The sequence below is a fragment of the Ochotona curzoniae genome, unplaced genomic scaffold (assembly GCF_017591425.1).
Source record: "Ochotona curzoniae isolate NIBS_2020 unplaced genomic scaffold, NIBS_Ocur_1.0 scaffold_4505, whole genome shotgun sequence".
NCBI lineage: Eukaryota > Metazoa > Chordata > Mammalia > Lagomorpha > Ochotonidae > Ochotona > Ochotona curzoniae.
This window is the reverse complement of record NW_024467118.1, coordinates 33,452,987-33,469,960: the sequence shown is the minus strand read 5'-3', so window position 1 is coordinate 33,469,960 and position 16,974 is coordinate 33,452,987. Positions and strand designations below refer to the sequence as shown.

At 43.2% G+C, this 16,974-nt stretch overlaps 1 protein-coding gene across 3 annotated transcripts in view; it reads left to right on the top strand.

Moving 5' to 3' along the window:
• The window catches only part of PTK2B (protein tyrosine kinase 2 beta), a 114,515-nt gene that overhangs the window by 48,871 nt on the left and 48,670 nt on the right, over positions 1–16,974 (top strand). For 2 of the 3 annotated variants that reach the window (XM_040966437.1, XM_040966439.1), the window contains exon 2: positions 11,885–12,125. In XM_040966437.1, the coding sequence (XP_040822371.1) occupies positions 11,922–12,125 (204 nt within the window). In that variant the 5' untranslated portion in view covers positions 11,885–11,921. Of the gene's footprint in view, positions 1–927; positions 1,859–11,884; positions 12,126–16,974 lie in introns of those variants that run through there. The other variant, XM_040966438.1, reaches the window with a different exon arrangement.

Below are 16,974 nucleotides of genomic sequence, written 5' to 3'. Positions count from 1 at the left end.
CCTGGTGTTACTGCCCTCGCTGGAAGTAGCCTTGAAAGACTTTCAGTTACCATCACTAATGTCTGCACACTTCATCTAAACCAACTCCTACAGACTTCTTGATGTCAGGCCCTCCCAGTCAAACCATCATGTTTCTCTTCAATCCTGTGCATAGAAGCAGAGGCTGGCCATGCCAAGCAAGGGTGAGGAGGGTGCTGCTCACACTGGTGGCTCTGGAGGCCAAGCTGCACCTGCAGGGGGCTGGGGTGAGGCTGGAAGACCATCCCTTGAACACAGCACAGGGAAGGTCTCTATCCCTGAAAATGGGTCTAGCAGTGGATGGGTTGTTGATACAATGGGTCTCTATCACCAAAATGTTTGTGTAGAATCTCAAAGGAACCAGATGGATTCTGAGGATCTGTGATTGTGAACCAGACTTGATGGTTGGGGATTTTTAATTTTCATTCATTTTTAAGTGAGAAAGTATTAGCATGAATGCTTTCATGGTTGAGCATTCTGAGGTGCTCCTCCCCACAGCCAAGATTTCAGCTTTGTGCACTCAACATGTCTGGCTGCAGTTTCCTTATCTCTAAAACAACAGAAGACTAAATCACCTATATAATTCCCTTTTGGCTTAATCTTATCCTCTTTACCAAGATTTCAATCTCTTGTCTCTTTCAACTTTCTCTTTTTTTCTTAATGACTTTCCTTCCTCTAAGCATTTCCACCCCTCTCCCCTTAGCTCTGATTTCTCCCTCATAACCAAGTTCTGGGATCTTACTGCCAGATTTTTAGACCATATCCGTCACTAATCTAGTCTGGATTTGCACAGTAGTGCCTGCATTCCATATCAGATTGCCTGGATTAAAGTTCTAGTTCCACTTTCAATTCCATCTTCCTGCTTGTGCCTATGCTGGGAGATAACAGCGATGGCTCAAGTGTTTGGGTCCCTGTCACCCTTCTGGAAGATCTGAATTGAGTTTCTAGCTCTTGGATTTGGCCTGGTCCACTCCTGGCTGTTTCAAGAATTTGAGGAGCTTTTAGGAGCTTTCTTTCTCTGTGTTTCTTTCTGTATCTGCCTTTAAAATAACTAAATAGATAGGTGCTTTTAAAAAGTTTTAAACTGGACTTTAAGGACTCTGGGGTCCTTGCAGCTCATTTTAAGGATTCTGCAAATATTGATTAATTTTCAACCAGATAATGAAAAATTAAGCCACCTCAAGGAACTGAGCCATTACTTTAAGTAGTTTGAAATATTCCTGCTCTGGACTCTGTTGGAAAAATGTTCTCCTCACCTAATGCCTTCATTTTCTGAATAAGTAAACTGTAGATCTAGACAAATATCTTTCCAAGTGGTATTTTGTCAAGTCACTTGAGTCTTTCTGAGGTTTGAGTTGGATATGATTCCAAAGAAAGCAGTGTCCTAAGCGTCTATGATTGTGCGTGTATACGTGCCTGTGTGTGCCCACAAGGAAGCCAGAACATTCCCAGCAGAGCAGTAGTAGAATTTGGTTCCTTTTGGAACTCCAGAAAACCTGGATGTAGGCCTGACCCTCATACCTCCCTCACGTTCACTTCTGCTTGTCCCTGCCCAGCTCCTTCTTGCCCACTTCCTGCCTGAGCCCTGCTGGGAAGGGACCAGCACAGTGCCTTTAGCTTCTCTCTGTTCTGCCCACTCCCGCCTGCAGTGAAGTGAGTTTCTGTTCTTTCTTCTGACTTCCTGTGCGCCTCGGAAACCTCAGCCTCAATGAAAGAAGAGTTAGAAGGCTGGGGACCGTTATGCCAAACATAGACTCTGACCTGACGTTGGGGGAGCTGCATCTGTGATTTTTCTGGAGACAATCGGAGCATTCACACTCAGTGTGACTACGAAGAGACTGTAAGTGCTTGGGGTCCACAAGTAGTTGAGGAGCCTCCTTACTTCCAGGCTTGGGTGGAAATGTGTCTGAAGAGGAAGCCAAAGTGATTCTTTAAAAGTATTTGTCACTGAAACCAAGCCAACATTAAAAGGGAAAATGTCGTTTCCTTTCTGCTATGATGGTTTTCTCTATTTCCTCTCAGTATCCAGCTCAGTTGTAACCAAGAAACCACTTTGTGTGTAATGATTATGCATATGATCTTTGGAGTTTATATTTGATTTCAGTTGACTGTGCCCGGTGTTTATATGAACTGTGTGTGGGAAAGATAGAAGTCCATTAATGAGAGAATTCGCACCTGGTGAGAATGTACCCTGGGGAAAGCACCGTGGTGTTATTATTATTTTTTTAGATGGCTGCTTGCTAAGCTTCCTGTCACCTAAACTGCCATTCTCAGGGTCTTGCTTTACAAACTGTCACCTCTCCTTAGAATCAATGGTCAGTTCTCTCCCTGTTCAGCCCTGACTTTGGGTCTGAAGGCTTTTTCCCCATATTCCTTTTTACAATGAGATTTTGCAACCCTTCAGGCTAAGGAAATTTTCAGTTGAGTTTTTCTCCTTGTCTTTGATTTCCTTTTTCTAACCAGAAAAAAACTCCTGTTCCAAATTCAGTAATGGTGTCAGTAATGGTGAGTGGGAAGTGGGCAGCCTGGTAATTGGGAGGCCTGGTTCAACTGAGAGTTGCTCAGTTTGAATTTAGTTCCCTTTAGGGAGACTTGGGCCAAACTAGCAGCTCCTAACCCTCTCTGGGCAAGTGTCGTATGATCTGGAATGTTGGAGAGGGAATGAAGGGGAGACATTGGCCAGAATACCGACATATGCACATTACATCTATGACTATAATCTTCATGCTGTACATTTGCTCTCCAGAATGTATTTGTGATGTAGAATGTATGATATAGAAATCTACATGAAGACTACAATTAATCACACTCTTGTATTTTTGAGATTCACTGGAAGCAGCTCTTAAATGTTCTCACCATAAAAACACAAAAATAACAATTGTGTGAAAAGATTGATGCTAATTATCTTGACTACAGAAATTGGTTGATTATATATATATCAAAACCATGCTTGTGCATGCCTTATGCACAATTTAAATGTAAAATTTGAAAAAACCGACAGTCACATAGAATATTATTTTTAAAATGCAGAAGGCTAGGCCCTATCCAAATATCTCTATCCAGTAGGGTGGGGTACCAAGGCTTGGAGATGAATATTATATGCTGCTGATGTCAGACTATAGATAGACAAGGGACGAGCTCATGGACCACATGCTGTTTGAGGTTATATTTTGGGGCTGACAGTCTTGTTTCTCACAATTAGAATCCAGAATCCCAGAGGATGTTACTCCAGGAGAAGCTGTGGGATGAGGCCACTTCCATTGGCAGACCTGGACTCTTGGTGGTGGTCAGATTTGCCATTACCATAGGGAGTGCACTGCAGAGCCCATACTTGGAGTCCTCGGCCACCATTCAGATCATGATTATGCTCTGTACTTCTGCATGGCCGTTAGGAACTTACGTTGGTCAGCTTCAGTTATTCATGAGATAAGGGACCATGGTAGCTACCTTTGGTTGTCAGGCTTGAGTGTGTTTGCCATACATGGGAAGTGCTCGCTCAGCCCTGGGCTGGGGAGGTCCTCCAGGTTATCTCTCAGAAATAATCTGTTTGGTGAGCTTGAAGGAAGACAGAAGGAGACACATGTTCCAGGTCTCAGGGATGGAGAGGAAAGGACCCTCAATGCATTGTCAGACTACTATTTGCTTCTGAAGGTGAGTTAAGAATTAAAAGTAATTTCTGTTGTTCTAGGCTTCTTTGTTGCCAGATTTCATTGAAGAGCTTCTCTGCTCTGTTTATTCCAATCCTGATTTCGGGTAGGATTCAGAAAGGAAACATTTAGGGTTACTTTCTGAGATCTCTCCTTGAGCTCTGTTGGCTAAATGGAGAGTACATAAGACTGTGAGAGGTACTCAAAGCAGAGCCAGAGAAGAGGACCAAGTTGTTTTTAAAAGTTTTATGTATGTATTGGAAAAGCAGAGTTACATGAGAGGGAAAGAGAGAGAGAGAGAATATCTTCTACCTGCTGGTTTATTTCCTAAATGGCTGGGCCAGGCCGAAGCTAGGAGTCCAGAGCTTCATCTAAGTCTCCCACATACAGGGTCCTAAACACTTGATTCATCTTCTGTTGCTTTTCTAGGCACACTAGTAGGGTGCTGGATCTGAACTAGAACAGGTGGGTCTAGAACCGGCATCCATATGGAATACTGGCACCACGGGTGGCAACTTTACACCACAACACTGGCCCCCAGGATCAACTTTTATCCTTGTGTAATCAACTTTACATATTCTCTTATATATTTAAACAATATAGCATTTAAAGAACTTAAGATTTGCTAACCGCATTTCTAAATGTAGATGTGTTTTATGTAGTTTTAATCAGTATGTAAATCCTGGTCTTTGTCACTTAACACATTCTATATGCATCTCGTGTACTACTACTCATATTTTTGTCATCACCATTAGGGGTGTTGCTTAAATTTCTCCCTGTGCACTTCCCTGAGCTTTTTGTTCTGGCTTTCATAATGTCACTATTATAAATAGTACAGCTATGAACATCACTACTGAAAGATTCACATCCCTCCCCCTTAATATGTGGGATATGTTTTCCAACACTGAGCAACCAGACCAGCACATAGTGGTTTCCTATTGAACCAGCCTGTCTTCAGAAAGACAGTTCTGAACTAATTGGCAGTGATACGAGTTTTATTTCAAGCCCTTAAGCATAGGATTTTATTTTTCTTTTCGGTTCTTGGCTTGTTGGATGAGCCTGTAGCAGTTCCTGAAGGTTGTTTAATTGTCATTTTTAATTACTCAGGATTTTTCCACCTATTTTTACTTTTTCCAAGTCTTAGCATATACAGGTGGCATTCTGTTTGCTTGATGGGACATCTAAGCTGTTGTTTTACCCAGTTTACAGTGAGGGGGAAGCTGATGGCTGCAGGCTACAGATGGGAGAGTAGTTGCATAGGTGATGGTTTGGGTGTCTGTTTACATCAAGCAAATTTGTGGTGTATACTGGATTTGCAAAAACTGACAGATTGGAGGTTAGCAGGCGGGGAAGCTTGTTCAAAGGGATGTTTTTGTTAATTTGAAGGTGGCACTAGAAGCAGGGGACAGCACCTGTGCTGTTAGACCCATGTTAATGCTTTTTAATTTAAAAAAAAAAAAGCACTTGGGTTTTCTTTTAATGACCATTTCCTATTGCTTACTAAGTATCTCCTAAGAGATGCCTTAGTGAAACCCCAGATAGCCATGTGACACATTTTGTTATATCAACAGCCTGCATTGCTTTCAGTGCTGCACAGCTAGAGATGGATGAGCTTGTGTGTGAGGAGTTTCTGTCTGGGCTGAAGAGACTAAGTTCAGAGTAGTGGGCTCACTGATGGCACCTTAGGCTGCGACTGTGTTTGTTGAAGGTAAGATGGGAGATCTAAGGACTGGCCTGGGTTCTGCCTTGCAAGAAGACAAGTCCCTCACTTCCCCAGCCTCAGAATGAGAGTTACACCTGTCTTGGGAGGTAGCAGCAAGTTAGTAAGACTGTAAGCGCCACCTATGGCTGCTCTGTGTGTGATATGCCCAGGTAAGAATCCGTCGCCCTCTTTGCTATGTCGCACAAATAAGTAAGTAAATAAATGAATAAATATATCTTGACTTGGATGAACAGGTTGCTTCTGTTCTTTTCATGGAAGCCCTGCAACCATATGAAATCAGCAATCCATTTTCTCCCTTCTTTTCCATTGGGAGTCCTGAACTCTGAGAACTGGGACTCTTAGGCAGTGTTGAGCTGTGGTCAATGTTTACAGAGCCCTGGAAGTGGGGGTGGGAAATCTCTGGCCTCCTGTTATGGATTTTCTGGATTAACACTGCATTAACTTCTTTCTGACTGCTATGTTATAGCAACTGACAGTAAAATTAGCTTAAACCCTATTTATCAAGCCCTGCTGCTGCTAAACCATGTTTTCTTCATCCCAACCTAGAAAGACTTTTTAAAATATCTGCCTCAAAACATTACATTCATCCCATTTAACGAGCTGCATTTTGTTACATTTGGTGTGTCCTGCCTGCCAGCCCATGAAAACTTCAGGGATCCTTTTAAAAATATTTTTTTTTAAGATTTATATATTTATCTGAAAGGTGGAGCAATATAAGGATAGGGAGAAGAAGGGAAGGACTGTGAAAGAATGAGAGCAAGAGATTGAGAAAGAAAGAAAGAAATCTTCCATCTGCGGATTCACTCCCCAAATGGCTAAAACAGACCAAAGCAAGGAACCATGTGTCAAGAACTCAATCCTCACCCTCTGGGCCATAATGCTACCTCTTCTGGAATGCTTTTTGGACTGCCAAAGAAGTTATCATCTGTTTCAATCCTCTGTTTCATTTGGTATTTATCATTTGATATGCACAAACCCCTTAATAGCAAATTAAGAGATGTGGACAAGTGGCAATTCAAACAATGGCTGGTCATCCGGGTTGATATACCTGAGTGTCTTGGAGAAAGCCATTTGACCAGGTCTGAATTCCCCAGATCATCATCTCGGTTCCTCACAGCCTCTCAAGAAAAAGGGGAAGAACTCTGTCAACTGAAGCACCGACAGTTTGTCATGGAACTTAATTTCCTTGCCCAACAACCGATTTTGTAACCCACTCAGAGAGGGAAATGAGGCTTTCTGGAGTCAAGAATATGATACAAAGTGGATAAACTGGAGGGAATTTTATCTTGAGGTTGAAGATGACAGAACTGTGGCTCTGCAAGTTACAGCTTTAAGGAGCATGGGCAGGAAGAGCTCTTTAGAGGAAGGGATCCCGCTTGCAATTCTGTGTGCTTTCCTGTGCCTTCCCTGTTGCTGATGGCAATAGCTTTGTGGAGAACCGGTGGAGATCCAGGATCAGGAGTAAGCTTGAGACTAGTGACTCTGAAACATACCCTTGTGGCCTGGATAGACAGTGATGTGCAGGGACCACCTCTCTCAAATGTTTCGAACCAAGAGATCAGCAAATACTGCTAATCCAGCCATCCTTGCCCTGGTCTGCCAGTGGCTTAGCACACCCCCAGGTCCTAGTCCTGACTGCTCCCTCAGCTCCATCCTATTCAGACTTTTAAGATGAAAATCTGCTTTTCCACAGAATGAAGTACAAATTCCTTATCACATTGCTACCTTCTAGTCTCAGGTAACAACCCAAGCCATCCTCTGCATCAGTCTATATATACATCATGTCATGCAGTCCCGAGAGCTCCTGAGATAGGGAGAGAGAGAAAGAGAGAGAGAGAAGAAGGAGGAGGAGGAGGAAGAAGGAGGAAGAGGAGGAGGAGAAGGAGAAGAAAGGGGAATAAGAAAGAAGTGAGAAAGGGGAAAGGAAGGAAGATAAGGAAACAAGCCAGTCAAGTTGTTTAAGAACTGGCAAATCTAGGTGAGTGTGAAATTGTGAAAACTCGGAAACGCAAACAGGAGAAACAGCTGTCTAGTTGCGAAGATCAAAGGTTTCAAACTAGTGAGGGGAGACAGGAATCCCTTAACAAGGAAAGATGGTGAACAGTGTTCCTGGGTTTCCCTCTTACCCCCCCTGAGGGCCCACCCAGGTCCGCCATTCTCTGGGTGGCAGGTACTGGCAAGAGCTCACTGTAGGTGGGCAATGGGTGTGGGGGTGAGGAACCAACGTGCGGTTAAGTCTCCACAAATGCTTTTTGAATTGCAGTGAATTATAGCTAATGACAATCAACCCTTCTGTTTCCTTCCTTTACAAGGTCTGGGGAAGGAAGCTTGGAGAGGAGGGAAGAGATTAAAGGAAGGATGGATTGGGCAGGCAGAAGGCTGGCTCCATAGGCACTGGATGCTGAAAGGGCTCGGACCAGGGAGGGAGTGCTGCCTTGTTCACAAACACAGGAATGGCTCCCTGAGATTGCAAGGTCATTGCCAATTAGTTAAGTGGCTGTGCCCAGCAGTCCTTTATGATAGGAAAGGCATGCATTCCGCATGTTGTTAATGTGGAAACAGTCAGGGGAAGTGACTCAGAGACAGAGTGGAAACAAAGTGTGTGTCTTGTGATTTCTGACTTGTGCAGAGCCAAGGAACTGGTGCTTTGGCCATCTCCAGAGAGGCTCATTTCCGTGGAACGCACTGCTGTGCACGCTCAAGCCAGACAATGGACATGTGTGAGAGCAGAGCACAAAGGAGGGGTGATCTTTTTAGGTCTTCAAGGTTGTCATGATATACCACTGAGATGCACTCATAGTAGAGTCTGGATTAGGCTGTTAGACTTGTGTGGCACTGGTCTCTATTACCTTACTAATTGTGTGATCTGGACGTGATAACTTCTATAGGCATCATCATTTTCTCTTGAACCAGAGATTGGAATGCAACATGTATTCAGTAAGTGCACCTTTACCTTATAGTGCCTTCAAGGGTAAGAATCATGTTTTCCTGCCTACAGTATTTATTCCTGTAACCCTAGCATCTTACCCATGCAGGAACAAGCACCAGGTACCATGACAACATGAGGTATCTGGAAGGGAATGCAATCTTGCTTGGTGACCCCTCCTTAAGGCAAGTGAATGTCTTGCCATTCCGGAAGAGCACAATTAGTTTTATTCCTAAGATTCTCAGGGACTCTGAGATTGAACACTGTCCTTTAGTACCTTTTGCAGGATTGAGCCAAGAAGCTCTTATGGCCAATCAAAACTTTTCCTGTTTTAATTTGGTCTCATTTCCTCAAGTTTGTTATTATTGTTATTATTTTTTTTACTCTGACTCCTGCAGATCTGGAGGCAAGCTGGAATTAAGATGGCTCTGAGCCAGGGCTATTGCTGGTGCCTCAGAACAGACTATCCTGCCACATCAAGCAGAGGGTCCAGGCAGAGCAAACTGTGAAGAGGAGCAGCCTTGGGGTATCAGAGAGCCAGGAAAAGGAATGGAGAAAAGGGCTCACAAACTGAAGAACAGAGAACTTTGTGAGTCTTTAAAAACCGGAGTGCGGCTGTTGATGAGAAATTAAAGCAAGAAGACAAAACATGGAGGAACCAGACAAGTCCTTTTGTTAAAAACAGGAGTTGGATCCAGAGTCATTTTTATCAATCCAAACTCAGCATTCTGGGATGTGCTTGAGAGCTTGACATCAGCCCGATGGAAATATTTACATTACAGAAATTGGCAGATGCTGCAGATCCAACTTTTTTTTTTCCCCTCTAGAGAGCCTTTGTAAAAAGATATAAGGTATGAAGAATACAGTTAGTCAGACAAGACTTAAGAAAAATCATTAAATCATCACCACAGGGACCAAGAAGTTCATCTGTGACTTGCTCCATTGCTTATGACTTTTCATTTATATTTTTCCACCTCATTCTTATATGCATTCTGTAAGGAAAACAGAATGGATAGGCAATTCCTAATTTATGGGTAAAGAAAATGAAGTTGGAAGAAGTTAAATGTTTACACAAACTTTTAGAGCCAGTCAGAAAATGAACTGGGACCAGAACATGAACAGAGCGAGTGCGAAAGATTTGCATGGGTTGATTGAGAGCTATGTTCTCTGAAGATATCCTTACACCTCTCAGTTACTTGCTATAGAGAGTTCTAGAGGTTCATTACAGATCTTGTGTCTATGGGCTGGCGTTTTTAGTGCCATGTGTTGAGGTATGTGGGCAGTACCTTTCTGGGCCTGGGTCTTTTGGGCAAATGCCCATGGGTTATACACAACAAAACTTCAGTTTTCATGGTCTGAAGGCTAAAATTCCAAGTCAAGGAGCCACCATGGTGGGGTTCTCATGTGAGCTCTCTACTACTGACTTCTCACTCTGTGGCAGACAGAGGGTGACAGAGTTTTCCTGGGTCCCTTATCAAAAGGCACTGATTCCATTAATGAAAAGCCCACCCTCATGATGCAATGACCTTTCCAAATTCTGACTTCCTAATGCTATCACGGTAGAGATTTAGATTTTAACCAGTGATTCTAGGGACAACTCAGATATTCAGTCCACTGCAGGTGACATCTTATCTCTGGAGACAGTCACTAATACCCCTCTGCTTCCTTTGTCCCCCAGAAAGCTAGATTTTTTTATTCTTTTCTCTTCTCTTCTTTTCTTTTCTTTTCTCCTTCTCCTCCTCTTTCTTCTACTTCTTCTTCTTCTCCTTCTCCTCCTCCTCCTCCTTCTTTTCTTTCAAATCTTCCTCATGAAGCCCATGTCCATCAATCTAGCTCACTTAGATGAGATGCATGGAGGCCACAAGGCAACTGGCTCAGTAGACACAGCAGATCCTGGAGCTGGGACCAGCTGCATATGTGGCATTCATGTGGCTAAATTTAGTACTTGCCTGTTTGCCTCCCTGACTAGAACAAGGCATTCTCTGTCATTTTCATGTCCTGTAGCAGAACTGTCATCATTCCTGTGGCACACTCTTGGGCCATACCATTACACTATTCTACTCCAACTCCTAGCTGCCAATTCTGCATCTTTGGACTAAGAACTTTCTTCCTGTACAGAACAAGATAGAAATTTTGGAAACAGTGACTTCAAGAAGTGGTGTATAAATACCCCAGTTCCCTCATTCTCTAAGTGGATATATAATGTCCCAGCTCCCTTAGTTCCCAGTAACATAAAACCTGCAGCTACCCAAGCGGTAATTCAATGGATAACTCTTCTTTGACTGTCTCACATTTTCTGTCACACATTTCTCACTCTCCTACTGGCATCCCCTGAAATTACCTTTCAAAAGACTTTGATTACTAGTTGAAGGTCTGGGGAAACTCAGATGTATTTCAACAGCATAGCACAGTAATGGGAATATTGGCATATATACTGAGTAGATGGTTAAGAATGGGTTTCAAGATGAGAGTCAGGTTCATTTGAGAGCCATGGTTCTTAATCCAGAATGAATGTTTGGGAAATCCTGGGAAATTAAAAGATATCAATGTCCAGGTCTTAGCATGGTCCAACCTAACTTCAAGCTCTAGGGACAAAACATGGGTTATTTCTGAAATCTCCCTACCTGATCTTGATGTGCATCCAAGGTTGCCACCACCAGTTTAGAGCTAGAATCTCCACTGCCTCTTTCTGAACACTCCGTGCTTTACATTTGCAGAATATAAACCCTTTAGGGATCCAGAGGCCAGGATCAATTGTGTTGAGATCCAGGGTGAACTGTAGATTCCTGAAACTGTGTAAAGTCCACTTGTACGTTGTCACACCAGGCTGCATCAGAACTGAGCTGTCTTTATGGAGCTCAGCCCACCTGCTCTTACCCTACTGAGTGACTCTTCACTCTGGGCTGTCTGGGACAGTGTTGATCCTCATGAACTCTACTGTATACCGTAAGTGGTTGTCTATGTAATAAGACCTATAGCCCTGAAAGTTTCCACTGGCAATCCAGAGAGCAAGCAGACAAAACCATCAACTAATAACTAACCAACCCCTGTGCTCCCCCTCACCCCCCGCAACAAGCCCTTTCCTGCCTTTTCTGATCCCATCCCCTCAGGGCCAACCGCTCTCTAATTCTGTTTCTTCTTAACTCTCCCCCGTGTCCTTGTTTCTCTACTGCTATTTTCTACTGTCTCACTCTTTGCTTTTTCTACTCAGCTGTGCCTTAGAACCATGCTGTGCCGCCTCCTCCCACAGCTGTGTTTGCAAAGTGTGGGCCCCTTGCCTAGAAGCTAGTGTGTGGAGAGAAATGGAATGGAGAAGAGGCTTCCAGAAGAGTGAACGTTCATGCCTGTGAGCTCTAAGTCTGAATTTTGTACCTGGATCTTTATGCAACCTGCTTCTTTTGTGCAGCAGCCTCCCAGTCATGAGAACTTCATGGTCCTAAGTCTGGTTTTGGGAGTGGAGGAATGTGGCTTTCACCTTGGTCTTGGAGCTTGGTGGGTGCAGTTCCTGGAGGATGAGTCACGAAGCCCTGTAGGGACTCATTTCCAAACTGTCTACTCTGTTGTCTACAGGACTGCAATGTTCCGGTCCTAGTTGCCGTCTGAGAGGATGTCCGGGGTGTCTGAGCCCCTTAGTCGAGTAAAGGTGGGCACGTTACGCCGGCCTGAAGGCCCTCCAGAGCCCATGGTGGTGGTACCAGTAGATGTAGAAAAGGAAGACGTGCGTATCCTGAAAGTCTGCTTCTACAGCAACAGCTTCAATTCTGGGAAAAACTTCAAACTGGTCAAATGCACTGTACAAACAGAGATCCGGGTAAGTGTTGAGGCACCCATGCTATCTGTTGATCTGTATCTGCTTCTTCTTCCCTGGTGGGCCGTTCCATACCATCACTGATCAGGGGTGAGGTAATGTTGGCAACTTGTCAGGGGCTCCACCCCACTTATAATGCCCAGGGAGACAGATGTTAGAACCTTTATTTGAACCCCAGATCCCTTCATGGCCTTTGATACAGTTCATTAAGGATTTGTAACATTTGAAGCTCTATACCAAGTTAACACTGTTAAAATTGAAATTACAGAAAGACATACAAATGATTGTATTACAAGTAGAGTAAAAATTATGTAAGACATACTGGGCATTTAGAAGAGGGAATTGGTGGGGCACAAAGAAGCTGAGAATGAACCAGGAATGACTGAAACAGGTAGATGTTTGCCAGGTCCTTCTGAGGCAACCTGCCATCGACCCATTCCCACCCAGGAGCACAGACTCAGTTTTGCAGTTCCAGGTACTCAGCATTCATCAGGGCATCTAGATAGACATCAGAAAGTCAATTCACCTAAATACAAGTCTCATGTAAATGAAATCATTATCAAAAGCTATGTGGATCTTGAGTCATTCTCTGTGTACATGCATTATCCTCCCAACAGCTCCATGAGGTAGGTGCAATGAAGATTTACTTTTCTCTGTTCAGAATATTCTTTTATGATGATGTTAAGGAAAGTCAAGGTGATTCTCAGAAGGATTGCTTGGAGAACTTGTCATTTTCTCCAAGGGAACAAGGCTGTGGGGGCAGCTAGGCAGATCTGAGGCAGCTGGCTGAATTGGCCTTCTTCATGTAGCTGTCGACTCTTTGTCCATAAAGTCAGCATCTACAAATTCAGTGTCTCCTTGGGTCAGTGCTGTGGCTACCTTCAGTCTGTTCCAGCACACCAGAGCAGAGTATAATTGATTATCTCACCGTCTTGGCCAGTTATCACCATGGATTAGAGCTTGGCTGACTCCCTGTTTCCTGTAATTGATTTGATTAGGGCCCTGTTTGTTCAACTCATGGTTTCCAATACACAGGCACAATTGTGTCCCAAGAGAGCATCCTTCCCACCCTATTCCAGGAGGATATATTCATTTCTCCTTAACTATCTGCTTCTTGACTTTTTCTTTGGGTGTATTCTATTTGCTCATGGCTGATGCTATACACTGTGAATTACACTAGTCAAAATTTCAGAAGTTAACCTTATTTCCAAATTTGGGTGATGCTTCTCTGCCCCTTTGTGCTGAAAACCAGAACATTGGCTAGCACAGATTAGAAAACATTTTCTGGAGTGAGCAGTGAAAGGGGTCTCCATAGGATTTAAAGTAGCAGCACTGGGGAGTGGAAACAGCTTTCCAAGAGACAGGAACAGCATGAACAAGGACAGGGAATTGATAAGCAGTGAGTGGTGCAGTTTGAGTGGAACACGGGGTATGGTTAGAAACGAATCTAAAGTTAAGATCAAAAAGAAAAGTTGACAGCAGATAGCAGAAGGCCTAAAATACTAGGCTGAGAAATTTGCAATTGAGCAGGCAATAGAGAGGGATTCCTAGAGTTGGATGGTGACCTGCTGGGTGTTTAAGGGGGACTAGTACAGTAGGCTTAGAAAGGACAATGTGAGCCACACTTAAAAAGAATGACTACTAAGACTTGAAGTATATCTAGAGGGTCATGGTAACAGAGGCAGAGAACAAAGAAGAAACTTCCTTCTAGGATATTTCCTGATTTCAGTGTCTCCTGAAGGCAAAATATCACCTGATTTTTTAGAGCTATGACTTTTAAGCTCCATGGACAACCAACCACATGTTGCTTGGCTCTTATGGCTTATATGGCATTGAACCTATTGCTGAACTGATCTGGGTTTCAGTCTCCTCCTCACTTGGGCCTCATGCCCACTTGCAGACTTGTAAGGGTTACAGATGCTAGATAAGAAGCATCTAGAGCAAAGTAGGGTCTCACCAACTGGAGGCTATTGAATGTATATCAAGTCACTATCATGCTGAAGAATTTTAACAGTCTCTAACCATAACAGTTTACATTGTCTTCCTTTGGTTTTTAGTCATGTATCTGTCTTTTTTCACATGGATAATACAATGTTTGCCAGTATATTAAGATGTGATATTATGATTGAAAATGTTTGAGAAAAGCTTATTTTGTTATTTGAAAGAGAGAGAGAGGCAAACACAGAGAGAGAAACAGTGCAGTCTCCCATACCCTGATTTACTTGTCAGATGCCTACAACAACCAGTGCTGGGCTAGGTGGAAACCAGCAACTAAAGACTCAATTTTTGTCTTCCTTATGCTTGGTGAGGACTCAACTATAATAAGCTATCAGCCGCTGCCTCCCAGGGGACACTTTAGCAAGAAGTCAGGAATAGGAGCTAGGACTTGAACACAAGAACTCTGGTATGGGAGACAAGTATCTCAAGCAGCAGCTTAACTGTTACACTGAACACCAGCTCTGGCTAGACAATTTGCAATAAAAGTTCTCAAAATTTTACAATAGGTTCATATACCTGATAATAAGCTAAGAAATGACTATCAGGGTGACATTTTCTGAAGTAAGCCATTTCTGATTTGCTGAAGGACACTGTTCTTTGAAAAGGTGGTCCTTTAAGTCTCTGGAAAATCTCTTAGGAAAGTTTTCCTCCCCAACCCTGACCAAAGTGCAAAAAAAAAAAAAAAAAAGGAATAAAAGGAGGAAAGACTAATGAATGAGAGATGAATTAGGAAGCCATGGCTACCTTGCACAAGGGAAATGATGGCATTGGGAACAGACCCAAGTGCATCTAAAGAGGCAGAATCAACCGAATTTGATGATTAACCTGCCATGGGGAGGCAAAAAAAAAAAAAAAAGACAAGGATGACTCAAGCTTTTGCTTTTGCTGAATGGATGCTATCACCATTGATTCATTCATTAAGATAGGGACAGAGAAAGGAGGGGTCCACTGAGATTCCAGCTTTACAGGTGCTGTGTTTCAAGGGTTTCTAAAACACGCCTATGGAGGAATGAGGGTCTGGAGTTCAAAAGGGAGAAGGACCTAGACAAGCACTTGGGCATCATCATGCAGTAAATGTGATGTGGATAGGCAAGATCACCCCCAGACAGTAAGTAGGGTAAGAGAACAAGAGCTTCAGTGAAGAAACTTGTGGGGAGGTAACGCCTAAATAATTGGTAGAAAAAGGGGGGTAAATGATGAAAAAACAAGAATCAAAGAAAGATGAAAAGAAGCAAGAGAACAGACTCAAGGAAACTAAAGTCAGAGGGAGGTAACCAGTGTCACAGCTAACCACTGGTTAGCAGTATTAGATGCTCAGAAAGGTCAAGACCAGAAATAGGTTCACTGCTTTCAGCAATAGGCACCAGATATCATCTTTAGCTGGGAAATTTCAGTGGGGAGATAGAGCTATTGTGTAGCAGGTTCAACAGTGAGTACAATTTAACATTTTAGAGAGATGTTCACCATGGAGGGATGAAAGAGGATGAAAGTAGGATGAACAGTGTTACCAGAAGAAGGCACAGCAGATAGAAAGGTCCTGAGGCAGGAAACATCATGGCAAGGCTAAGGTTCATAGTTGTCCAAGGCTGGCTATTTAAACCTATGAACAGCTGTTTTCTTAAAGATTTATTTTTAAATTTTTATTGGAAAGTCAGATATACAGAGAGGAGGAGAGACAGACAGGAAGATCCTCCATTCACTGATCCACCCCCCAAGCGAACACAATGGCCAGAGCTGTGCTGATCCAAAACCAGGAGCCTGGAGGCCTCCCCAACCCCAGTCTCCCACAAGCGTGCAGGGTCTCAACGCCTTGGGACATCCTCAACTGCCTTCCCAGGCCACAAATAGGGAACTGGATAGGAAGCAGGGCCACCAGGATTAGAACCAGCACCCATGTGGGATCCTGGTGCGTGCAAGGTGAGGACTCTAGCTACTAGGCTGCAGTGCCAGGCCCAACAACTTGGCTTTTTTCTTATCTCTTCTGAGAAATCACTCTGACATTAATTAAAAACATGTGACTATGTTTTTCCAAGATTAGTTGGGTCACATAATGGAAAAATCTATTAGAGGAAGACAAGGATGGATGTGGGGAGATGTTAGGTTGACTATGCAGTGATACACATGAGAGATGATAGTAGCTTGTATTAGGACTGTAACCATGTGATGGTGATGGAGGTGGTGATGGTGATAATAGTGGTTGTGCCTACGATGGTGAAGATGATAGGGATGGTGGTTATGGAAGTGGTGATGATGGTAATGACAATGAGTAAGTCTATGAGGATGATAGTGTGATAACAGGGGTACTTTCGAATGCACAACATACATATATATTAGTTTATTGGCTTCTCAGAATTCTCTGAAGTCAGTATTATTTTCTCTAATTTGTAAGGAAATCAAGTGCAGAGGAGTTAAGTAAATTGCTGGCAAGGGGAGTATTCTGTGTTCAAATCTGCATGGACCATCTCCAGAGCCTGTATTCTTAAACTCTGTGGTCTGTTCAGAGAAGTGACTATAATCTGAAGAACTGAAGAAAGGAAAAGGAAGGGATCTGGTGATGAACAGATGTAGAAATGAGGAAGAGGCTGGTATCAAGAATGGCAGGCCTGCTTCAGGTGAACAAAGACCCAGATCCTAGGATGAAAACATTGGAAGAGAATCTCACAAATCCAGTTTAGCATCTGTCAGGTAGTTTATATATCCAAGGCTTTTCATGTAGAAAGACTGGGTGGACTATTGGATATGTGATTCTGGAGAAGAGAAGCTGAACCTCCTAGAATTCCAACACCTCCAGGTAGCTGTGTCTGATCAAACAGAAACAATGGAGATTCACTTGGCATAGTCCGTGTGGTAGCGT